Source organism: Bombina bombina, chromosome 5, assembly GCF_027579735.1.
Source record: "Bombina bombina isolate aBomBom1 chromosome 5, aBomBom1.pri, whole genome shotgun sequence".
Classification (NCBI taxonomy): Eukaryota; Metazoa; Chordata; class Amphibia; order Anura; family Bombinatoridae; genus Bombina; species Bombina bombina.
In genome coordinates this window covers 865,898,948-865,924,659 of record NC_069503.1, presented here as the reverse complement: position 1 = coordinate 865,924,659, position 25,712 = coordinate 865,898,948, and the positions used below count along the sequence as shown (strand labels likewise).

The window sequence follows — 25,712 nt, the reverse complement described above, 5'->3', positions numbered from 1 at the left end:
GTTTAAACCCTTGACATTCTGAGATATCTTAATTCTGTTAGCTGCCATTAGCGCTTTGTGAGTGGTGACAGGTGCATTTAGTTTTCAAATGATTTTGGTTGCTGTGTATGGGTATATCATATAACAATGTGATTGTACAACTTACCCGATGGGAACCATCCGTCCCAGGAAAGAGACCTAGCAATGTTTTACATGAAAGAAATGTAGAATAGCAGACAACAATTCTGACATAGAGACTCTGCACTGACCTAGATACAAAAAACAAAACAATAAAAACATATAAGTAACACCAAACTGTGTGATCCTGTCTAGTGATTCCCCGCTCGAGTTGAGTACCAGAGCAAAGAGCCACTAGTTGCATGCTAAAAATAGCAGCTTGGGATCTATGGTTAACCAATTGTGGTAAAGGGTTCATGTACAAAGCATGACTAACAACTGGCATAATATTAAGTTAACATGTAATACGAAAGAGGCAGCTTAAGTGTAAAAACATTCAACCTGAGTAGTATACCTTCATGACCTATGTATAAATGGTAGGCCTACCATTAGTTAAACTTCAGAAATCTGTAAGTGTCACTGATCAATAACAGGTCATGGTCCTTTATTCAGATAACAATGAACTAATTAAGCTGCTAACGAAAGCTTCAGGTAACAGATCTGCTGGAAGTGGTGAAGGGGTCCTTGGCCCCAGGTCCTCTTTGTCGTTTTCTATTCACCCTAACCCATGGTTGTCTTTGTTCTCTAGGACCTGTGGGGTTATATGGGCTATCTTTTTCTTCTCTGGACAGTGAAGGGAGGGATGGTTGTGCTATGCCCAGTTTGGTGCAGAACTCTTCGATGTCATCAGGGTTCCGATATATGAAGACTTGATTATCCTTCTCCACTCTGAGGCAAAAGGGGAACCCCCATCTATACTTAATACCCAGATCCTGCAAGTGCAGAGTAAGATATCTAGCTTCTCTTCTTTTTATTAATGTCTGTGGGCAGATATCTGGGTAAACTTGTAGGCTGCTGTTTTCAAAATGTGGTTCTTTCATTTTTCTGGCTGCAGAGAACACTTTTTCTTTATCCTCAAATTGGTGTAATCTAAGTATCACGTCCCTTGGGGGAGCACCATCTCTTGGCAATTGACGAAGGGCCCTATGCGCCCTGTCCAGTTGAATTTCTTGGTCTGCAGGGGTGTTTAAAAGATGTTGAAAAAATCTTTGCAGGAATGGCACCAGGTGTATCTGAAGGACAGTCTCCGGAATGCCCCTGATTCTCAAATTTTGCCGGCGTCCCCGGTTATCGAGGTCCTCAATGTGGTCTTGTAAATAATTAATGGTGGCACCCTGTGCTTTTAACTGTTCAGTGAAGGTTTCTGAGTCTATGGTTAGTGTTTCAGTGGTTTCCTCTAGTTGCTCCACTTTGTGACCCAATTGTGCAATATCAGATTTTACTTCTGCAAGACCCTCTTTAATGAACTGGCTTACTTGTTGTATTAACTGTGAAAAGTCCTCTTTAGAAGGCAACAATTTGAGATCAGCTCTAGTTATGGAAATTGTGTCATCTTCTGTTTGTTCTCTGTTTTTAGAGCTTGCAACTTGTGAAGTTAACAGGGAGTCAGAACTGTCTGTTTCAATGGCTTTAAAGTATGTGTTCAATTTACTTGACTTATCCAACTTCCCAGCTTTTCTTGCAGCCATTATGAAGTTTGTCCTCTGATGTATGCAGAATGTATAGTACAAAATTAAGTTAGGGTGTCACAGCTGTGCTGTATGTCAGATTTTTCAGATCACCTTTCTTATCAAATGAGTATGCCTGATCTCAATTAAGCAATATCAATCATACCAATAGTATGTTGTTTCCAATCATCTGCAGTCCAGAGTTTTTTCAAATAAATGCAACCTGAGTTAAAGAAATAAGTAACTTCCCCCAACACACTTCCAGTTTTTATGCGTGCATTAATTATAGCTCATCAGCGATATGTTTTATCATTCTTTTCGTGCAGACCATTCTGTGCACAAGATATTTACATAACTTTGTATTTCTAAATGTCTCTTGTAGCCAGATTATTATATTATGTGGCCATAACGGCCGATGCATCAGCGTTATGTGTGTTTGTGGGCCCAGGGCAAAAGCTGTGACGCACTTGGAATTAGGGCTGTCTACTGATCAACCGCCGTTAATATATTGGCAACCGGGTGTCCCAAATATTCTCTAAATACTGGCGGAATAGTTGTTCGGTGGCTGCAGTTATTGCCCCTATGTGTTATTTCTGTAGGCCAAAGTTAAAGCAAATGGCGCACTTACGGACAGGACAGCTTTTCGATCTCCTCCTGGTAGCAACGATAGCTCCACAATTTCAAATGGCTTCCACACTGATCCTGGTCACTCAGTCTTAGTTCTTGTCCACCACCGGTGGTTTATTACTTATTCAGCTGACTCTCCGCATTGTTTTATGGCCAGTTGTTTGCGGAGCTCCGGTCTTATGCGGCCATTCTCTCGGCTCGCTAGCTCCGCCCCCCCGGAAAGTGATGTTTTTTATACAGCATAGGCTCTGTCTTTACCATGAAAGTTTGAATTTGAATGTATTGTCCCTTTTTGAGTTACCCTGTACAAGTGAGTTTCCAAAAAATGCTTGAAGCTTTAATAGATTGAAGACAGCCAGCAACAGGCTAAAGGCTGCCATTTGCTGTCAGACACCTCACCTGCTCAGAGATATGTTGTGCTTCTGAATGTAATTGCAGATGGCGTTCTACCTGGCTATAGAAAGCCATGTTCTGCAGCATGGTTAATAGTTCTGCATGCAAGCCATGGCACCACGTTAAACTATTGATTACGTGGCTTTGTTATTGAGATTTGGTTACTAAAATTCGTTTTTCTTGCTTATTTATGTGTTACAGTTAACCTTTACATAGAATGAGTTGTATTTTTGTTTTGAACATAAGGATTATATTGAAGGTACACATTTTGGTACTTTTTCTTACATTCTCTTTAGCCACAGGCTGAGCTATTATTGTAAAGCAATCCTTAGCTATGACTGAGGAACTAAAAATAGATGATTTATTTTATCCCTTTTGCTGTATGTAAAAACCAATACCTAGATTTCCAGGGTGACGTATTTTGAAAGGTCAGTTTGCTTTCTTATGGGTAAGTTTTTAAAGGGACAGTAAAGTCAAAATTTTACTTTTATGATTCAGATATAGCATACAATTTTAAACAACTTTACAATTTACTTCTCTTATCAAATTTGCTTTGTTTTCTTGGTATCCTCTATTGAAGAGTAAAACTAGGTAGGCTCATAAGAGCTCAGGAGTGTGCACATTTCTTTAGTACTCTATGGCAGCCCTGTTTTGCAACACTGTTACAAAGCTACAAATAATGTTGCCAAACACTGGTGACATAGTACTAAAGACACGTGCACACTCCTGAGCTCATATGAGCCTACCTAGTTTTACTCTTCAATAAAAGATACCAAAAGAACAAAGCAAATTTGATGAAGTGAATTGGAAAGTTGTTTAAAATTGCACGCTCTATCTGAATCATGAACATTTCATTTTGACTTTACTGTCCATTTAAGTATTATTAGGAGAGTGTTGTAAAGCTCAGTTGATCATTTTTGCATGTTTCTAATATTATGAGTTTATAATGTGTTTGAATCCTTGAATCATTTTTTTGTGTAAAGAATGAAAATGAGCATTTGTATGTTGAAGCTTGGATACTATTCTTGTCTGCTGGCATTTGTAGAACATAAAATCTTTTTTCCAATGATAATTATTTTTTGGGTTTATATTGACAGTAGGGTTCAACTATTTTCAAGCCATGTTTTGATTGTATTTAAGTTCTCTGTACCATGGACGGTGAATTTTTAATTTCCCCCTCCCTTTTATCTTTTAAATCTCCTACAGCTTTGGATATAGGCTTGAACCTGGAGACCAGGGAAGCAATGTCATTTAAGTGGGAGGGGCCACTAAAGACTTTGTCTCAAGTTTCTACTTCTCCAGGTTGGTTGGAGACTGATAATACAATTATTAGATTAATGTGCTGTCACTCTAGGTGCATAGACTTGTTGCTGAGCTGATTTTTTTTGTTTGCAATTCTATACATTTTCAGTGTCGGCTATAGTACATATATGTACATCAGTTATATTAATATATAAAGACAGACAATATTGGTTAAGGTAGTTTTAACAGTTTTTAAAAACTATTAGCTCTTTTTGGGCACTGGTTTTAAACCTGTTTGATTCCAAATATTGGCTTAAAGGGACATGGGCTTCCATTGTTATCCAAACCGTACCATTTTAATTAATGGCTTAATCAATGTATATCAAATACTCATTATTGCTTCTTTTAAATGTCTATTTTTTGTATTTATCACATTGTTCCTGCATCTTCCTCATGCTTTTGTCAATTCCGTTTTTCTTTATTCATTTGAAATAGGCTATTTCAAAATGAATTAAAGTATGTGTTTTTGTGTGTTCTTGTACTAAATAAATCTACTTTTCCATCTTAATATGAGGAGAGTCCACAGCTTCATTTCTTACTTGTGGGAATACAGAACCTGGCCACCAGGAGGAGGCAAAGACACCCCAGCCAAAGGCTTAAAGGGACAGTCAAGTATAAACTAAACTTTCAATATTCAGATAGGACTTTTAATTTTAATTAACTTTCCAATTTACTTTTATCATCAAATTAGCTTTTTTCTCTTGGTATTCTTAGTTTAAACTAAACATAGGTAGGCTCATATGCTAATTTCTAAGCCTTTGAGAGCTGCCTCTAATCACATGCTTTTTAAATCTCTTTTCAACACAAAGAGACAGAAAGTACACGTGGGCCATATAGATAACACTGTGTTCAGGCACAAGGGGTTATTTAAGATCTAGCACAAAACAATTCTAAATTTAAGACAATAGATAATAAACAGTCACAGTCATGTGTTCAGGGGGCTGGAAGAAGGTTCCTAGATAAAAGGTAAATCACAGAGGTAAAAAGTATATTAATATAACTGTGTTGGTTATGCAAAACTGGGGAATGGGTAATAAAGGGATTATCTATCTTTTAAAACAATAACACTTCTATGGTAGACTGTCCCTTTAAATACCTCCCCCACTCCCCTCATCCACCAGTCATTCTTTGCCTTTCGTTACAGGAGGATGACAGAAGTGTCGGAAGATTAGAGTAATCTCTTATGGAGGGTAGTACTCTTCGCTATGGGACTGGAGTTTTAAGTAGTCTTGTCATCCTCTCATTGAGAGCATTGACAAATGTTAGGGTCTGGAGATGTAGAGACAGTCTTTCTGCGAAACCATCCAGACTCGTATTAACAACTCCTATGCAATCATTGTTGACGCGTTTCACTGCCTGCTTCTATCAATTAAGTCCATGTCAGGTGCGATGATACAAGACTGTCAAACTTGAGAGGCTGTGTGTCCCATGGCGATGATTCCAGTAAGATCATTTTATTTTTATCTTATGATAACGTAAGAAGACAGGGTCACAATGTGTCTCCTTTATGTGTATGGAATCAAGGGTTAATATCTCCGGAAGGGGATTATTGAACAGGGGGGGGGATTTATACAGGATTTGCTTTTTTATGTTTTATGGTGCGACATGTGTGAGATGAGGCTCTGGCAGATGTGGGAACATTCAGGTTTTACTTTCGTTTGGATAACTGTGCAGCCTGTCAGTTTGGCACGCTTTTCTTCCTGCAGCAGTAGCGGTCCTGCATGGCACTCCATGTGACCGGGTGTGGCCTTATTTACTTCCTCTTTCCTGACCGTGTGGTTTACATGAGAAGATGCGGTTTCTCTGTGGGACCTGGGTCATAGGAGGTGGTGAGTGCCCCAGCCATTGGGGTATAAAGGTGCCATTTACTTTTGTTATAGTTCATTTTAAAAGCGCAAGCTATGGAGGACTCTGATGCGTTAGAGGGTACTCCATCTTTACCAAGAGCTAATGCCTGTTTTTATTGTGAGGAGGGTACGGTATACCTGTCTGCTCAACTATGTTCCACATGCCTTAATAAAGTAGTTATATCTAAAAAGACTAAGATGTTTAGTACAACTGAGCCGTCCAGCCCTCCGTTCCGCGAGGTGCGTTCCCTGCAATCATCTCCGATTACACTTGCATCCCCCATTGCATGACTAATCCTCCTTTGGGAGGGGCCCTTTTACCACCAGATTTTTCTGAGCAGTTGCAAACTGCAGTGTCTGCGGCCTTTAGTGCTTTACCTCGCCCTGCTAAGCCCAAGTGAAAGGTTAAATACTGCTATCCTTACCAGAGGTCATATACCAACTTGCTGGATTTATCCGACAATAGATTATCCGCTGATGAAGACGCCTCTGATACTTCAGAGGAGGCTTTTTCTGGGTCAGAATCGTCTGGTTCTAAGCCTCCAGCTGTGGAGGAACATGACTTTAGATTTAGGATAGAGTACTTAAGCTTTCTGGTAAAGTAAGTGTTGGCTACGTTAGAGGTTCAGGAACCAAAATTACCAGAGGAACCTTCTATTCCTAAGCTTGATAAAGTTTATGAGGACAGGGTAGTGCCACAAACTTTCCCGGTTCCCGTTAAGATGGCAAATATTATTAAGAATGAATGGGAAAGACTTGAATCCTCATTTTCCCCTTCTTCTTTTAAGAAATTGTTCCCGGTTCCTGACTCTCGATTAGAGTTGTGTGGATCTGTCCCTAAGATGGATGGAGCTATCTCCACTCTTGCTAAGCGCACGACTATCCCGCTTGAGGATAGTTCATTGTTTAAGGAGCTAGCACACAGGGGTTTTATTTCAACCTGCAGCGGCAGTTGCTGCAGTGGCTGGAGCCCCTACCTATTGGTGTGATTCTCTATCGTAGATGATCGAGGTGGAAACTCCACTCAATGAGATCCAGGAAAGAATTAAGGCCTTGAGGGTAGCTAATTCGTTTATTTTTCGATGCAAACATGCAGATTATTCGCTTGAATGCCAAGACATCAGGCTTTTCTGTTCTGGCCCTTAGGGCTCTGTGGCTAAAGTCTTGGTCTGCTGACATGACTTCAAAATCTAGATTGCTTTCCCTCCAATTTAAGGGAAAGGTACTTTTCGGTCCAGGACTGGACTCTATCATATCCACGGTCACTGGGGGCAAGAGTGCCTTCTTACCACAGGATAAGAAGAACATACCTAAAGGTCAGGGTCCTAATTTTCGTCCCTTTTGTTCAGATAAATCCCAATGCCAGCAGCCCTCCGCGAAGCAGGATCAGTCTAAGGGAACTTGGAAACCATCTCAATCTTGGAATAAGTCCAAGCAGAACAAGAAGCCTGCAGAGCCTAAATCTTCATGAAGGGGCGGCCCCCGATCCGTCGTTGGATCGTGTTGGGGGCAGAATATCTCTCTTTGTGGAGGCTTGGCTGGGAGACGTGCAAGACCCTTGGGTTCTTGATGTCATTGCTAAGGGTTAAAGTATAGGTTTCAAATCTCATCCACCCAGGGGCAGATTCCTCTTATCAAACCTGTCTTCAAGACTAGAATAACAGGATGCCTTTCTAAGGTGTATGAGGAATCTCTCCTCCCTAGGAGTGATTGTGCCAGTACCTCCAGCAGAGAGAGGTCTGGGATACTACTCAAACCTTTCTGTGGTCCCAAAGAAGAAGGGTACGTTTCGCCCGATTCTAGGTGCTTAAACAAGTTTCTGTTGGTGCCATTGTTCAAGATGGAGATAAGGTCGATTCTGCCCTTAGTTCAAGAGGGACAGTTCATGACTACAATAGACTTAAAGGATGCTTACCTTCATGTGCCAATACACAAGGATCACTTCAAGTTCTTAATATTCGCCTTTCTGGACCAACACTTCCAGTTTGTGGCTCTCCCATTTGGTCTGGCTACTGCCCCAAGAGTCTTTACAAAGATTCCAGGGGCTCTGCTCGCAGTGACGAGATCCAGGGGTATTGCAGTAGCTCCATACTTGGACGACATCCTGGTCCAGGCTCCGTCCTGCCGGCTGGCAGAAGACCATTCAAGAGCTCTGCTGCTTCTTCAATCTCATGGATGGAAGATAAACTTAGGAAAGAGTTCTCTGGTTCCCAGTACCAGAGTGGAATTCCTGGGCACGATAATAGATTCCATATCCATGAAAATTTTCCTTACAGACCAGAGACGTTGCAAAATTGTCTTGCCTTCCAGACCTCCTTAAGACCATCTGTGGCCAAGTGTACGGAGGTAATTGGCCTCATGGTATCCAGCATAGATGTCATTCCATTTGCCATGTTCCATCTCAGACCTCTTCAGTTGTGCATGCTGAGGCAATGGAATGGCGGTCACTCGGATCTATCTCAACAGATTTCTCTGGACAACCGGTTAAGAGAATCGCTCTCTTGGTGGCTCTGTCCAGATCGCCTGTCCCAGGGAACATCCTTCTTGAGACCATCCTGCGAGTTTGTGACTACGGACGCAAGTCTCTCAGGATGGGGAGCCGTTTGGGGTGCCAGGAAGGCACAGGGCCAGTGGACTCGAGAGGAATCTCTTCTCCCAATCAACATTTTGGAACTTCAAGCGATCTTCAACGCTCTGATGGCTGGGCCTCTTCTAGTTCGTCCCAGTTTATCAAATTCCAATAAGACAACGTTACCTTGGTGGCTTACATCAACCATCAAGGGGAACGAGAAGCTCCCTAGCCATGAAGGAAGTATCTCGGATTCTGGAATGGGCGGAGGCCCGCAGCTGCTCACTGGAAATGATCCACATTCGGGGTGTGGACAACTGGGAAGTGTATTTTCTCAGCAGACAATACTTTCATTCGGGAGAATGGTCTCCATCCCGAGGTGTTTGCGGAGATTTGCAACAGATGGGGGATCTCATGGTGTCCAGACTCTATGCCAAGCTACCCAGATACGGGTCGAGGTCCAGGGATCCTCAGGCAGAACTGATTGATGCCTTAGCAGTGCCCTGGGGGTTCTACCTAGTTTACATTTTTCCACCGTTACCACTTCTACCTTGGGTTGTGGCCCACATCAAGCAGGAGAAAACTTCAACTATTCTAATTGCTCCATCTTGGCCTCAAAGGATGTGGTTTGCGGACCTAGTGGGGATGTCATCATTTCCTCCATGGAGGTTACCTTGTCGCAGGGTTCTGCTGGTACAGGGCCTCTTGGTTCATCAAAATCTGGATTCTCTGAGGCAGACTGTGTGGAGATAAAATGCCTAGTCCTAGCCAAGAGGTTTTTCTGAGAGAGTGATTGATACTCATTCAAGCTATAAAGCTGGTTACCCGTCGCATCTATCATAAGGTGTGGAGGACCTACTTATTCTGGTGTGAAGAACGGGGATTCCCCTGGCATAAGGTCAAGGTATCCAGGATTCTTTCCTTTCTCCAGGACGCTTTGGAGAAGGGACTTGCCGCTAGTTTCTTAAAGGGACAGATTTCGGCCTATCTGTTTTATTCCACAAGAGGCTCGCTGAGCTTCCTGATATTCAGTCTTTTGTTCAGGCTCTGCAGATGGCTGGGTTCGAGCCCATGCATTCGGTTGACATTAAATTACTGTCTTGGAAGGTTCTTTTTCTACTGGCTATTGCCTCAGCACGCATAGTCTCTGAGATGGAGGCCTTGCAATGAGAGCCCCCTTACCTAGTTTTTCATGCTAATAAGGCTGTTCTTTGCACTGGGTTGGGATTCCTCCATAAGGTGGTGTCTGATCGCAACATCAATCAGGAGATCGTGGTTCCTTCCTTGTGTTCTAATCCTTCTTCGAAGGAACGATAACTTAATAATTTGGATGTAGTTCAAGCTTTGAAATTCTGTCTTTAGGCTACGAAGGATTTCAGACAGTCTTCAGCATTGTTTGTCGTCTATTCTGGTAAGCGCAGAGGGCCAAAGGCTTCTGCCACTTCCCTCTCTTTTTGGTTGAGGAGCATTATTTGCTTACATAAACCTCCTCAGAGTATTACGACTCATTCAACTAGAGCTGTGGCTTCTTGGGCCTTCAAAATGAGGCCTCTATGGAGCAGATTTGTAGGGCGGCTACCTGGTACTCCTTACATACGTTTTCAAAGTTTTACAAATTTGACGTGTTTGCTTCGGCTGAAGCAGCTTTTAGGAGAAAGGTTTTGCAGGCTGTGGTGCCCTCAGAATAGGGTCCGCCTCTCCTTTTATCCTCCCATGAAGAGAGTCCACGGCCCCTGCTCGTTTTCTCCGTTGGGCGGACCAAAATTTTTGTTTTTTTTCTGGCACCATTTATACCCTGATATTTCTTCTACTCTTCCTTGTTCCCTCGGCAGAATGACTGGGGGATTAGGGTAGTGGGGGAGGTATTTAAGCCTTTGGCCGGGGTGTCTTTGCCTCCTCCTGGTGGCCAGGTTCTGTATTCCCACAAGTAAGGAATGAAGCCGTGGACTCTCCTCATACAGATGGAAATGAAATTATCAGGTAAGCATAATTTATGTTTTTCTTGTCAAGCTTTTAGAGGTATGTCCCTCTATGACAGTTTCCCTAATCATCCGGTTAGTTTTTTTTTATGTGCTTAATGGGCTGCTCCTACCATGTTGGAGGAAATAACTAAGTAGACAGACTAACACCAGTCTTCTTACTGTCTGTTAATAAATATTAAAGGGACATAATACTTATATGCTAAATCACTTGAAACTGATGCGGTATAACTGTAAAATATCACCTGAGCATCTCTATGTAAAAAAGAAAGATATTTTACTTCACAATTTCCTCAGCTCACCAGAGTAAGTCCTGTGTAAAAAGTTATATGTCAGCTGCTGTCCAGCTGCAGTTTAAAAAAAAACAAAAAAAAAAACAAAAAAAAAAACAGCAGCCCATCAGCATCAACAATGCTGAGGTCATGAACTCTTACTGTGATCTCACTTAAAGGGCCAGTAAACGTACCAAATAATATTATATAATTCTGCACATAGTGCAGAATTATATAACATTATTTGGTACGTTTACTGGCCCTTTAACTCATGAGATTTCATAGTAAACTTCCTTAAACTGAATAGGGAAATAACACAAGTGTGCATGAGGCAAGCTCAATTGCAGGTCCCGGGACAGGCATGCTGATTTGCTGCTTAAAGCCCTTTGCAGTGGAGTGTTAAAACTTAGGACATTTTGAGGTAAAATATCTTTCTTTTTTACACAGAGATGTTCAGGTTATATTTTCTAGTCAGCTTTTTTACAGCTATGCTGCGTAACTCTTAAAGTGAAAGTAAATTTAGTACCTTTTGAACACACTACTGCATTGTCTATATGTCTAATAACAAAACCGCTATATTTTTTTTTTTAAATAAAATTTATTGATTTAGTTATTTTTTTTATTACATTATCGTTGGTAAAACTTGATTTTAACCCAAGTAACAACAATTTCATGAATGAAAGTCCTATTGATTTTAAGCTAAAATTAAATTACGGTTAGCAACAGAGTAAACTTTACTTTCACTTTAAATGTTTCAACGTTTGGGTATCATGGTCCTTTAAATGTTTCACTGGCAAAATTAAAAAACGTGGTGACTTTTTGTGTTTCAATACTTTATTACTATTTTGATTTTGTTTGATACTTGTTAAGACAAAGTACAGGTAGAAAACCCTTTATCCAAAATACCTGGGACTGTAAAAGGTTTGTATTTCACAATATTTGTATATTTGCATCTGTAAAATGTAACAGCTTGGCGATGGGATGAAACTTAAACAACAATATTTTATGTAATTTCAGCAATATTTAGATACCTTAATACAGTTTAGACATGTAACCTAAAGGTAGTTTTATAGTGTTTTTGTATACATAGCATCAGATCGTACAGTACTGTAATTAGAAAGTTGTTGCTTTAAATATAGACTATCATTTGCATTTTAGAACACAAAAATCAAACCAAATATGCAGACAAACAAGCTTGTCAGTAACTTGTGGGGATAAATGGTAATTTTTAATAAATGCGTTTTTCAAAAAATATTAAATCTGTCTGAATTATTTTGGATTTTGGAATTCTGGATTTGGGGAGTTATACCTGTAATACGATTGCAGAATGTATTTGTGGTGTATGAAAAGTCTGTTGTTGGGAGTTTTTCAGCTAAATATAACTATATAAATGAGGGTAGTCATCAGGAAGAGAAAGTTGGTGCACAGAAGGATAAAAGGGTACCTGGTAAATCTGCCATTCAATAGATGAGAATATATGCTGTAAATATGTGTAAAATAGTGATGTAATGGTGGTCATAAAATGGTGGATACCATATATTATACTATATATTATGTAGAAATTGGTTTAATATATTTTTGTCTTTCAGTTGATATCGAGGAAGGGACTGAGCCGGTCACTGTTTTCAGCCACAAAAAAATGGTTCAGTGGTAGTAAAGTCCCAGAGAAAAACATTAATGAACTGAAAAACACTTCAGGATTGTTGTAAGTAAACCTTATTTTTTGTTCTATGTAATAAACAATATTTTCTCACAGTTTTACAGCGATTAAATGTTTGTGAAGCATTTAGTATTATCTGCTTTCCTGTAGTAATGTGTGTTTTGATCTTCACCAAGGTCCTAAAAAAACAAAATTTATGCTTACCTGATAAATTATTTTCTTTCCTGGCATGGAGAGTCCATGAAATCATTCCAATTACTAGAGGGAATTCAACTCCTGGCCACCAGGAGGAGGCAAAGGACACCCCATCAAACCTGTTAAGTATCACTCCCACTTCCCATAAACCCCCATTCATTCAGCCGAAGGAATATGGAAAGAGAAGAGGACACAAAGGTTAAAGAGGTGCCTGAGGTTTAGAAGATGACACCAAAAGCCATCTTAAAAATAAATTAAGGGCGGTTTGTGGACTCTCCATGCCAGGAAAGAAAAGGCTTTCTTTCATGTAATTAGCAATAGTCCATGAGCTAGTGACGTATGGGATATACATTCCTACCAGGAGGGGCAAAGTTTCCCAAACCTCAAAATGCCTATAAATACACCCCTCACCACACCCACAATTCAGTTTTACAAACTTTGCCTCCTATGGAGGTGGTGAAGTAAGTTTGTGCTAGATTCTACGTTGATATGCGCTCCGCAGCAGGTTGGAGCCCGGTTTTGCTCTCAGCGTGCAGTGAATGTCAGAGGGATGTGAAGAGAGTATTGCCTGTTTGAATTCAATGATCTCCTTCTACGGGGTCTATTTCATAGGTTCTCTGTTATCGGTCGTAGAGATTCATCTCTTACCTCCCTTTTCAGATCGACGATATACTCTTATATATATATATACCATTACCTCTGCTGATTTTCGTTTCAGTACTGGTTTGGCTTTCTACAACATGTAGATGAGTGTCCTGGGGTAAGTAAGTCTTATTTTCTGTGACACTCTAAAGCTATGGTTGGGCACTTTTTTAAAGTTCTAAATATATGTATTCAAACATTTATTTGCCTTGACTCAGAATGTTCAACATTCCTTTTTTTCAGACAGTCGGTTTCATATTTGGGATAATGCATTTGAATCAATCATTTTTCTTACCTTAAAAATTTGACTTTTTCCCTCTGGGCTGTTAGGCTCGCGGGGGCTGAAAATGCTTCATTTTATTGCGTCATTCTTGGCGCTGACTTTTTTGGCGCAAAAAATCTTTTCTGTTTCCAGCGTCATACGTGTCGCCGGAAGTTGCGTCATTTTTTTGACGTTCTTTTGCGCCAAAAATGTTGGCGTTCCGGATGTGGCGTCATTTTGGCGCCAAAAGCAAAAATAGGGGCGTCGCTTTTGTCTCCACATTATTTAAGTCTCATTTTTCTTTGCTTCTGGTTGCTAGAAGCTTGTTCTTTGGCATTTTTTCCCATTCCTGAAACTGTCATTTAAGGAATTTGATCAATTTTGCTTTATATGTTGTTTTTTCTCTTACATATTGCAAGATGTCTCACGTTGCATCTGAGTCAGAAGATACTTCAGGAAAATCGTTGTCTGGTGCTGGAACTACCAAAGCTAAGTGTATCTGCTGTAAACTTTTGGTAGCTGTTCCTCCAGCTGTTGTTTGTATTAAATGTCATGACAAACTTGTTAATGCAGATAATATTTCCTTTAGTAAAGTACCATTACCTGTTGCAGTTCCAACAACATCTAATGTTCAGAGTGTTCCTGATAACATAAGAGATTTTGTTTTTGAATCCATTAAGAAGGCTATGTCTGTTATTCCTCCTTCTAGTAAACACAAAAAATCTTTTAAAACTTCTCGTTATCCAGATGAATTTTTAAATGAACATCATCATTCTGATTCTAATGATTCTTCTGGTTCAGAGGATTCTGTCTCAGAGGTTGATGCTGATAAATCTTCATATTTATTTAAAATGGAATTTATTCGTTCTTTACTTAAAGAAGTTTTAATTGCTTTAGAAATTGAGGATTCTGGTCCTCTTGATACTTAATCTAAACGTTTAGACAAGGTCTTTAAATCTCCTGTGGTTATTCCAGAAGTTTTTCCTGTTCCTGGTGCTATTTCTGAAGTAATTTCCAGAGAATGGAATAATTTGGGTAATTCATTTACTCCCTCTAAACGTTTTAAGCAATTATATCCTGTGCCGTCCGACAGATTAGAGTTTTGGGACAAAATCCCTAGAGTTGATGGGGCTATTTCTACCCTTGCTAAACGTACTACTATTCCTACGGCAGATGGTACTTCCTTTAAGGATCCTTTAGATAGGAAAATTGAATCCTTTCTAAGAAAAGCTTATTTGTGTTCAGGTAATCTTCTTAGACCTGCTATATCATTGGCTGATGTTGCTGCAGCTTAAACTTTTTGGTTGGAAACTTTAGCGCAACAAGTAACAGATCATGATTCTCAAAATATTATTATTCTTCTTCAACATGCTAATAATTTTATCTGTGATGCCATTTTTGATATTATCAGAGTTGATGTCAGGTTTATGTCTCTAGCTATTTTAGCTTGAAGAGCTTTATGTCTTAAAACTTGGAATGCTGATATGTCTTCTAAATCGACTCTACTTTCCCTTTCTTTCCAGGGTAATAAATTATTTGGTTCTCAGTTGGATTCTATTATCTCAACTGTTACTGGTGGGAAAGGATCTTTCTCCAACATAGGTGTGTCCGGTCCACGGCGTCATCCTTACTTGTGGGATATTCTCTTCCCCAACAGGAAATGGCAAAGAGCCCAGCAAAGCTGGTCACATGATCCCTCCTAGGCTCCGCCTTCCCCAGTCATTCTCTTTGCCGTTGTACAGGCAACATCTCCACGGAGATGGCTTAGAGTTTTTTGGTGTTTAACTGTAGTTTTTATTATTCAATCAAGAGTTTGTTATTTTAAAATAGTGCTGGTATGTACTATTTACTCTGAAACAGAAAAGAGATGAAGATTTCTGTTTGTAAGAGGAAAATGATTTTAGCAACCGTTACTAAAATCGATGGCTGTTTCCACACAGGACTGTTGAGAGGAATTAACTTCAGTTGGGGGAAACAGTGAGCAGACTTTTGCTGCTTGAGGTATGACACATTTCTAACAAGACGATGTAATGCTGGAAGCTGTCATTTTCCCTATGGGATCCGGTAAGCCATTTTTATTACATAAGAAAAAAAGGGCTTCACAAGGGCTTTTAAGACTGTAGACATTTTCTGGGCTAAAACGATTGATATAAGCATATTTTATACTTTATAGCTTTGAGGAATTATTTTATTCTTGGGAATTATGTAAAATAACCGGCAGGCACTGTATTGGACACCTTATTCTCTAGGGGCTTTCCCTAATCATAGGCAGAGCCTCATTTTCGCGCCTCTATTGCGCACTTGTTTTTGGGAAGCATGACATGCAGATGCATGTGTGAGGAGCTCTGATACATAGAAAAGACTTTCTGAAGGCGTCATTTGGTATCGTATTCCCCTTTGGGCTTGGTTGGGTCTCAGCAAAGCAGATACCAGGGACTGTAAAGGGGTTAAATATAAAAACGGCTCCGGTTCCGTTATTTTAAGAGTTAAAGCTTTCAAATTTGGTGTGCAATACTTTTAAGGCTTTAAGACACTGTGGTGAAATTTTGGTGAATTTTGAACAATTCCTTCATACTTTTTCACATTTGCAGTAATAAAGTGTGTTCAGTTTAAAATTTAAAGTGACAGTAACGGTTTTATTTTAAAACGTTTTTTGTACTTTGTTATCAAGTTTATGCCTGTTTAACATGTCTGAACTACCAGATAGACTGTGTTCTGTATGTGGGGAAGCCAAGGTTCCTTCTCATTTAAATAGATGTGATTTATGTGACACAAAATTTAGAGAAAATGATGCCCAAGATGATTCCTCAAGTGAGGGGAGTAAGCATGGTACTGCATCATCCCCTCCTTCGTCTACGCCAGTCTTGCCCACACAGGAGGCCCCTAGTACATCTAGTGCGCCAATACTCCTTACTATGCAACAATTAACGGCTGTAATGGATAATTCTATCAAAAACATTTTAGCCAAAATGCCCACTTATCAGCGAAAGCGCGACTGCTCTGTTTTAGAAAATACTGAAGAGCATGAGGACGCTGATGATATTGGTTCTGAAGTGCCCCTACACCAGTCTGAGGGGGCCAGGGAGGTTTTGTCTGAGGGAGAAATTTCAGATTCAGGGAAAATTTCTCAACAAGCTGAACCTGATGTGATTACATTTAAATTTAAATTGGAACATCTCCGCGCCCTGCTTAAGGAGGTGTTATCTACTCTGGATGATTGTGAGAATTTGGTCATTCCAGAGAAATTATGTAAAATGGACAAGTTCCTAGAGGTCCCGGGGCCCCCCGAAGCTTTTCCTATACCCAAGCGGGTGGCGGACATTGTAAATAAAGAATGGGAAAGGCCCGGCATACCTTTCGTCCCTCCCCCTATATTTAAGAAATTGTTTCCTATGGTCGACCCCAGAAAGGACTTATGGCAGACAGTCCCCAAGGTCGAGGGGGCGGTTTCTACTCTAAACAAACGCACCACTATACCCATAGAAGATAGTTGTGCTTTCAAAGATCCTATGGATAAAAAATTAGAGGGTTTGCTTAAAAAGATGTTTGTTCAGCAAGGTTACCTTCTACAACCAATTTCATGCATTGTTCCTGTCACTACAGCGGCGTGTTTCTGGTTCGATGAACTAGAAAAGGCGCTCAATAAAGATTCTTCTTATGAGGAGATTTTGGACAGAATTCATGCGCTCAAATTGGCTAACTCTTTCACCCTAGACGCCACTTTGCAATTGGCTAGATTAGCGGCGAAAAATTCTGGGTTTGCTATTGTGGCGCGCAGAGCGCTTTGGCTAAAATCTTGGTCAGCGGATGCGTCTTCCAAGAACAAATTGCTTAACATTCCTTTCAAGGGGAAAACGCTGTTTGGCCCTGACTTGAAAGAGATTATTTCTGATATCACTGGGGGCAAGGGCCACGCCCTTCCTCAGGATAGGTCTTTCAAGGCCAAAAATAAACCTAATTTTCGTCCCTTTCGCAGAAACGGACCAGCCCCAAGTGCTACGTCCTCTAAGCAAGAGGGTAATACTTCTCAAGCCAAGCCAGCCTGGAGGCCAATGCAAGGCTGGAACAAAGGTAAGCAGGCCAAGAAACCTGCCACTGCTACCAAGACAGCATGAGATGTTGGCCCCCGATCCGGGACCGGATCTGGTGGGGGGCAGACTCTCTCTCTTCGCTCAGGCTTGGGCAAGAGATGTTCTGGATCCTTGGGCGCTAGAAATAGTCTCCCAAGGTTATCTTCTGGAATTCAAGGGGCTTCCCCCAAGGGGGAGGTTCCACAGGTCTCAATTGTCTTCAGACCACATAAAAAAACAGGCATTCTTACATTGTGTAGAAGACCTGTTAAAAATGGGAGTGATTCATCCTGTTCCATTAGGAGAACAAGGGATGGGGTTCTACTCCAATCTGTTCGTAGTTCCCAAAAAAGAGGGAACATTCAGACCAATCTTAGATCTCAAGATCCTAAACAAGTTTCTCAAGGTTCCATCGTTCAAAATGGAAACCATTCGAACAATTCTTCCTTCCATCCAGGAAGGTCAATTCATGACCACGGTGGATTTAAAGGATGCGTATCTACATATTCCTATCCACAAGGAACATCATCGGTTCCTAAGGTTCGCATTTCTGGACAAGCATTACCAGTTTGTGGCACTTCCGTTCGGATTAGCCACTGCTCCAAGAATTTTCACAAAGGTACTAGGGTCCCTTCTAGCGGTGCTAAGACCAAGGGGCATTGCAGTAGTACCTTACTTGGACGACATACTGATTCAAGCGTCGTCCCTTCCACAAGCAAAGGCTCACACGGACATTGTCCTGGCCTTTCTCAGATCTCACGGGTGGAAAGTGAACGTAGAAAAAAGTTCTCTATCTCCATCAACAAGGGTTCCCTTCTTGGGAACAGTAATAGACTCCTTAGAAATGAGGATCTTTCTGACAGAGGCCAGAAAATCAAAACTTCTAAACTCTTGTCAAATACTTCATTCTGTTCCTCTTCCTTCCATAGCGCAGTGCATGGAAGTAATAGGTTTGATGGTAGCGGCAATGGACATAGTTCCTTTTGCGCGAATTCATCTAAGACTATTACAACTGTGCATGCTCAGTCAGTGGAATGGGGATTATACAGACTTGTCTCCGACGATACAAGTAGATCAGAGGACCAGAGATTCACTCCGTTGGTGGCTGTCCCTGGACAACCTGTCACAGGGGATGAGCTTCCGCAGACCAGAGTGGGTCATTGTCACGACCGACGCCAGTCTGGTGGGCTGGGGCGCGGTCTGGGGACCCCTGAAAGCTCAGGGTCTTTGGTCTCGGGAAGAATCTCTTCTCCCGATAAATATTCTGGAACTGAGAGCGATATTCAATGCTCTCAAGGCTTGGCCTCAGCTAGCAAAGGCCAAATTCATACGGTTTCAATCAGACAACATGACGACTGTTGCGTACATCAACCATCAGGGGGGAACAAGGAGTTCCCTGGCGATGGAAGAAGTGACCAAAATCATTCAATGGGCGGAGGCTCACTCCTGCCACTTGTCTGCAATCCACATCCCAGGAGTGGAAAATTGGGAAGCGGATTTTCTGAGTCGTCAGACATTTCATCCGGGGGAGTGGGAACTCCATCCGGAAATCTTTGCCCAAATTACTCAATTGTGGGGCATTCCAGACATGGATCTGATGGCCTCTCGTCAGAACTTCAAGGTTCCTTGCTACGGGTCCAGATCCAGGGATCCCAAGGCGACTCTAGTAGATGCACTAGTAGCACCTTGGACCTTCAAACTAGCTTATGTATTCCCGCCGTTTCCTCTCATCCCCAGGCTGGTAGCCAGGATCAATCAGGAGAGGGCATCGGTGATCTTGATAGCTCCTGCGTGGCCACGCAGGACTTGGTATGCAGACCTGGTGAATATGTCATCGGCTCCACCATGGAAGCTACCTTTGAGACGAGACCTTCTTGTTCAAGGTCCGTTCGAACATCCGAATCTGGTCTCACTCCAACTGACTGCTTGGAGATTGAACGCTTGATCTTATCAAAGCGAGGGTTCTCAGATTCTGTCATTGATACTCTTGTTCAGGCTAGAAAGCCTGTAACTAGAAAAATCTACCACAAAATATATCTGTTGGTGTGAATCTAAAGGATTCCCTTGGGACAAGATAAAAATTCCTAAGATTCTATCCTTTCTTCAAGAAGGTTTGGAGAAAGGATTATCTGCAAGTTCTCTGAAGGGACAGATTTCTGCCTTGTCTGTGTTACTTCACAAAAAGCTGGCAGCTGTGCCAGATGTTCAAGCCTTTGTTCAGGCTCTGGTTAGAATCAAGCCTGTTTACAAACCTTTGACTCCTCCTTGGAGTCTCAATTTAGTTCTTTCAGTTCTTCAGGGGGTTCCGTTTGAACCCTTACATTCCGTTGATATTAAGTTATTATCTTGGAAAGTTTTGTTTTTGGTTGCAATTTCTTCTGCTAGAAGAGTTTCAGAATTATCTGCTCTGCAGTGTTCTCCTCCTTATCTGGTTTTCCATGCAGATAAGGTGGTTTTGCGTACTAAACCTGGTTTTCTTCCGAAAGTTGTTTCTAACAAAAACATTAACCAGGAGATAGTCGTGCCTTCTTTGTGTCCGAATCCAGTTTCAAAGAAGGAACGTTTGTTGCACAATTTGGATGTAGTTCGTGCTCTAAAATTCTATTTAGATGCTACAAAGGATTTTAGACAAACATCTTCCTTGTTTGTTGTTTATTCTGGTAAAAGGAGAGGTCAAAAAGCAACTTCTACCTCTCTCTCTTTTTGGCTTAAAAGCATCATCAGATTGGCTTACGAGACTGCCGGACGGCAGCCTCCTGAAAGAATCGCAGCTCATTCCACTAGGGCTGTGGCTTCCACATGGGCCTTCAAGAACGAGGCTTCTGTTGATCAGATATGTAAGGCAGCGACTTGGTCTTCACTGCACACTTTTACAAAATTTTACAAATTTGATACTTTTGCTTCTTCTGAGGCTATTTTTGGGAGAAAGGTTTTGCAAGCCGTGGTGCCTTCCATCTAGGTGACCTGATTTGCTCCCTCCCTTCATCCGTGTCCTAAAGCTTTGGTATTGGTTCCCACAAGTAAGGATGACGCCGTGGACCGGACACACCTATGTTGGAGAAAACAGAATTTATGTTTACCTGATAAATTACTTTCTCCAACGGTGTGTCCGGTCCACGGCCCGCCCTGGTTTTTTTTTAATCAGGTCTGATAATTTATTTTCTTTAACTACAGTCACCACGGTATCATATGATTTCTCCTATGCAAATATTCCTCCTTTACGTCGGTCGAATGACTGGGGAAGGCGGAGCCTAGGAGGGATCATGTGACCAGCTTTGCTGGGCTCTTTGCCATTTCCTGTTGGGGAAGAGAATATCCCACAAGTAAGGATGACGCCGTGGACCGGACACACCGTTGGAGAAAGTAATTTATCAGGTAAACATAAATTCTGTTTTTTTACCACAGGATAAAAAATCTAAAGGTAAAAACAGGGCTAATAATCGTTTTCGTTCCTTTCGTTTCAACAAAGAACAAAAGCCTGATCCTTCATCCTCAGGAGCAGTTTCAGTTTGGAAACCATCTCCAGTCTGGAATAAATCCAAGCCTTCTAGAAAAGCAAAGCCAGCTTCTACGTCCACATGAAGGTGCGGCCCTCATTCCAGCTCAGCTGGTAGGGGGCAGATTACATTTTTTCAAAGAAATTTGGATCAATTCTGTTCACAATCTTTGGATTCAGAACATTGTTTCAGAAGGGTACAGAATTGGTTTCAAGATAAGACCTCCTGCAAAGAGATTTTTTCTTTCCCGTGTCCCAGTAAACCCAGTGAAAGCTCAAGCATTTCTGAAATGTGTTTCAGATCTAGAGTTGGCTGGAGTAATTATGCCAGTTCCAGTTTTGGAACAGGGGCTGGGGTTTTATTCGAATAAGGATACCAACATTCAAAATGGTAACTGTAAGGACTATCTTGCCTTTTGTTCAGCAAGGGCATTATATGTCTACAATAGATTTACAGGATGCATATCTGCATATTCCGATTCATCCAGCTCACTATCAGTTCCTGAGATTCTCTTTCCTGGACAAGCATTACCAGTTTGTGGCTCTGCCGTTTGGCCTAGCTACAGCTCCAAGAATTTTTACAAAGGTTCTCGGTGCCCTTCTGTCTGTAATCAGAGAACAGGGTATTGTGGTATTTCCTTATTTGGACGATATCTTGGTACTTGCTCAGTCTTCACATTTAGCAGAATCTCATACGAATCGACTTGTGTTGTTTCTTCAAGATCATGGTTGGAGGATCAATTCACTAAAAAGTTAATTGATTCCTCAGACAAGGGTAACCTTTTTTGGGTTTCCAGATAGATTCAGTGTCCATGACTCTGTCTTTGACAGACAAGAGACGTCTAAAATTGATTTCAGCTTGTCGAAACCTTCAGTCACAATCATTCCCTTCGGTAGCCTTATGCATGGAAATTCTAGGTCTTATGACTGCTGCATCGGACGCGATCCCCTTTGCTCGTTTTCACATGCGACCTCTTCAGCTCTGTATGCTGAACCAATGGTGCAGGGATTACACAAAGATATCTCAATTAATATCTTTAAAACCGATTGTACGACATTCTCTGACGTGGTGGACAGATCACCATCGTTTATTTCAGGGGGCTTCTTTTGTTCTTCCGACCTGGACTGTAATTTCAACAGATGCAAGTCTTACAGGTTGGGGAGCTGTGTGGCCTCACAGGTTTTGGTATGTGGATCTTGTCCGGATGGCCTCTTGCCAGCCGTGGACTCTTCCGTTAAGACCAGACCTTCTGTCGCAAGGTCCTTTCTTCCATCAGGATCTCAAATCCTTAAATTTAAAGGTATGGAGATTGAACGCTTGATTCTTGGTCAAAGAGGTTTCTCTGACTCTGTGATTAATACTATGTTACAGGCTCATAAATCTGTATCTAGAGAGATATATTATAGAGTCTGGAAGACTTATATTTCTTGGTGTCTTTCTCATCATTTTTCCTGGCATTCTTTTAGAATTCCGAGAATTTTACAGTTTCTTCAGGATGGTTTAGATAAAGGTTTGTCCGCAAGTTCCTTGAAAGGACAAATCTCTGCTCTTTCTGTTCTTTTTCACAGAAAGATTGCTAATCTTCCTGATATTCATTTTGTACAAGCTTTGGTTCGTATAAAACCTGTCATTAAGTCTATTTCTCCTCCTTGGAGTTTGAATTTGGTTCTGGGGGCTCTTCAAGCTCCTCCTTTTGAACCCATGCATTCATTGGACATTAAATTACTTTCTTGGAAAGTTTTGTTCCTTTTGGCCATCTCTTCTGCTAGAAGAGTCTTTGAATTATCTGCTCTTTCTTGTGAGTCTCCTTTTCTGATTTTTCATCAGGATAAGGCGGTGTTGCGAACTTCTTTTGAATTTTTACCTAAGGTTGTGAATTCCAACAACATTAGTAGAAAAATTGTGGTTCCTTCATTATGTCCTAATCCTAAGAATTCTAAGGAGAAATCGTTGCATTCTTTGGATGTTGTTAGAGCTTTGAAATATTATGTTGAAGCTACTAAGTCTTTCCGAAAGACTTCTAGTCTATTTGTCATCTTTTCTGGTTCTAGAAAAGGTCAGAAAGCTTCTGCCATTTCTTTGGCATCTTGGTTGAAATCCTTAATTCACCATGCTTATGTCGAGTCGGGTAAAACTCCGCCTCAACGGATTACAGCTCATTCTACTAGGTCAGTTTCTACTTCCTGGGCGTTTAGGAATGAGGCTTCGGTTGATCAGATTTGCAAAGCAGCAACTTGGTCCTCTTTGCATACTTTTACTAAATTCTACCATTTTGATGTGTTTTCTTCTTCTGAAGCAGTTTTTGGTAGAAAAGTACTTCAGGCAGCGGTTTCAGTTTGAATCTTCTGCTTATGTTTTTCATTAAACTTTATTTTGGGTGTGGATTATTTTCAGCAGGAATTGGCTGTCTTTATTTTATCCCTCCCTCTCTAGTGACTCTTGCGTGGAAAGATCCACATCTTGGGTTGTCATTATCCCATACGTCACTAGCTCATGGACTCTTGCTAATTACATGAAAGAAACATAATTTATGTAAGAACTTACCTGATAAATTCATTTCTTTCATATTAGCAAGAGTCCATGAGGCCCACCCTTTTTGTGGTGGTTATGATTTTTTTGTATAAAGCACAATTATTCAAATTCCTTATTTTATATGCTTTCGCACTTTTTTTTATCACCCCACTTCTTGGCTATTCGTTAAACTGATTTGTGGGTGTGGTGAGGGGTGTATTTATAGGCATTTTGAGGTTTGGGAAACTTTGCCCCTCCTGGTAGGAATGTATATCCCATACGTCACTAGCTCATGGACTCTTGCTAATATGAAAGAAATGAATTTATCATGTAAGTTCTTACATAAATTATGTTTTATGAGGTAAGCATAAATTTTGTTTTCTGTCCAATGGCATGGGGAGTCTTCGAAATCATTCCAATTACTAGTAGGAACCAATACCCAAGCTAGAGGACACGGAATGGAAAAAGGGATGCAGAACAAGATGCGCGGACCTAAACGGAAGGCACCACCGCTTGAAGAACTTTCCTCCCAAAATAAGCCTCAGCTGAGGCAAAAACATTGAATTTGTAGAATTTAGAAAAAATATGCAACGAGGACCAAGTGGCTGCCTTGCACATTCGTTCCACAGAAGCATAAGATTAAAATGCTGAGGAAGAAGACAGCCCTAGTGGAATGAGCCGTAATCCTCTCAGGAGGCAGTAGTCCAGCTATCTCATAAGCCAACGGAATAACACTTCTCAACCAAAGGAAAGAGTAGGTGAAGTGGCCTTTTGACCCCTACACTTACCAGACTATACCACAAAAAGGGCAGTAGATTGACATAAATCTCTAGGTGCTTGCAGATAGAACATCAGAGCATGCACAACATCTAGGTTATGCAACAGATGTTCCTTATTAGGAGGATTGGGACAGAACAAAGGAAAAACAATTTTTTTGATTGATATTGTGGTCCGAAACCACCTTAGGAAGAAATCACAATTTGGTATGAAGGATCGCCATCCACGTGAAAAATAATGTAATGAAGGTCACACGGTAGAGCCGAAAGCTCGAGAAGAAACCAAACCTTCCTGGATAATAATTTAATTTCAACAGAGTGCATAGGCTCAAACGGAACCTGTTGCAGAACTCTAAAAATAAGATTACGACTCCATGGAGAAACAGACTTAAACACAGGTCTGATTCTGACAAAGGCCTGAACAAAGCATTGAACATCTGGAAAGTCAGTCAGACGTTTATGCTAAAGAATCGAAAGGGCAGAAATCTGGCCTTTCAGAGAACTGACGGATAAGCCCTTCTCCAGGCCCTCTTAAAGAAAGGACAGAATGCGAGGAACCCTTTCCTAACTCCAAGAGGAATCCCTAGATTCACACCAGAAAAAGTATGTATGCCATACTTTATGGTAAATCTTATAAGTTACTTACGAGCCAGAATCTTCATATCAATCACCTTATCGGAAAAACCTTGTCTAGACAAGACTAGGCGTTCAATCTCCAAGCAGTCGGCTTCAGAGAATCTAGATTTGGATGTAGGAAAGGACCCTGAAGTAGAAGGTCCTTCCTCAGAGGCAATTTCTACAGGGGAAAGGATGACATCCTTACCAGATACGCAAGCCAAATTCTGGGAGGCCAAGCTGGAGCGATTAGAATCACCAAAGCCTGCTTCTGAGTGATACAGGCTATCACCCGAGGAAGGAGGGCAAATGGAGGAAACGGGTAGGTTAGACCGAAAGCCCAAGGAACCGCCAGAGCGTACCAGAGCTGCTGCAGATGCCTTGATCTAGATCCGTATCTTGGAAGTCTGGCGTTTAGACGAGACGCCAGCAGATCCAACTCCGGAACTCCCCACCTGAGTTATCATCGAGAATATTTCCGGATGAAAAGTCTGCCTGCTCAGATAATCAGCTTTCCAGTTGTCCACCCCTGGGAGGAGGATGGCAGAAAGTTGACAATTGTGAGACTCCGCCCACTGAAGTATGTGAGTCACCTCCTTCATAGCTAAGGAGCTTCGCGTTCTTCCCTGGTGGTTGATATACACCACCAAAGTAATGTTGTCCGATTGGAATCTGATAAACCGGACCAAACTCAGTTGAGGCCAAGCTATCAGAGCATTGAAAATTTTCAACTCTAGGATATATTGAGAGGGCAGAATCCTCCTGATCCCAAAGTCTCTGAGCTTCGAATGAACCCTAAACTGCTCCCCAGCCCGAAAGGCTGGCATCCGT

The 25,712-nt window shown here is 41.3% G+C and overlaps 1 protein-coding gene across 2 annotated transcripts in view; it reads left to right on the top strand.

Moving 5' to 3' along the window:
* The window catches only part of TRAPPC8 (trafficking protein particle complex subunit 8), a 563,274-nt gene that overhangs the window by 179,454 nt on the left and 358,108 nt on the right, over positions 1 to 25,712 (top strand). For both annotated transcript variants that reach the window (XM_053715000.1, XM_053715001.1), the window contains one exon: positions 12,243 to 12,358. In XM_053715000.1, coding sequence (XP_053570975.1) covers positions 12,243 to 12,358 — 116 coding nt within the window. The remainder of the gene's footprint in view (positions 1 to 12,242; positions 12,359 to 25,712) is intronic.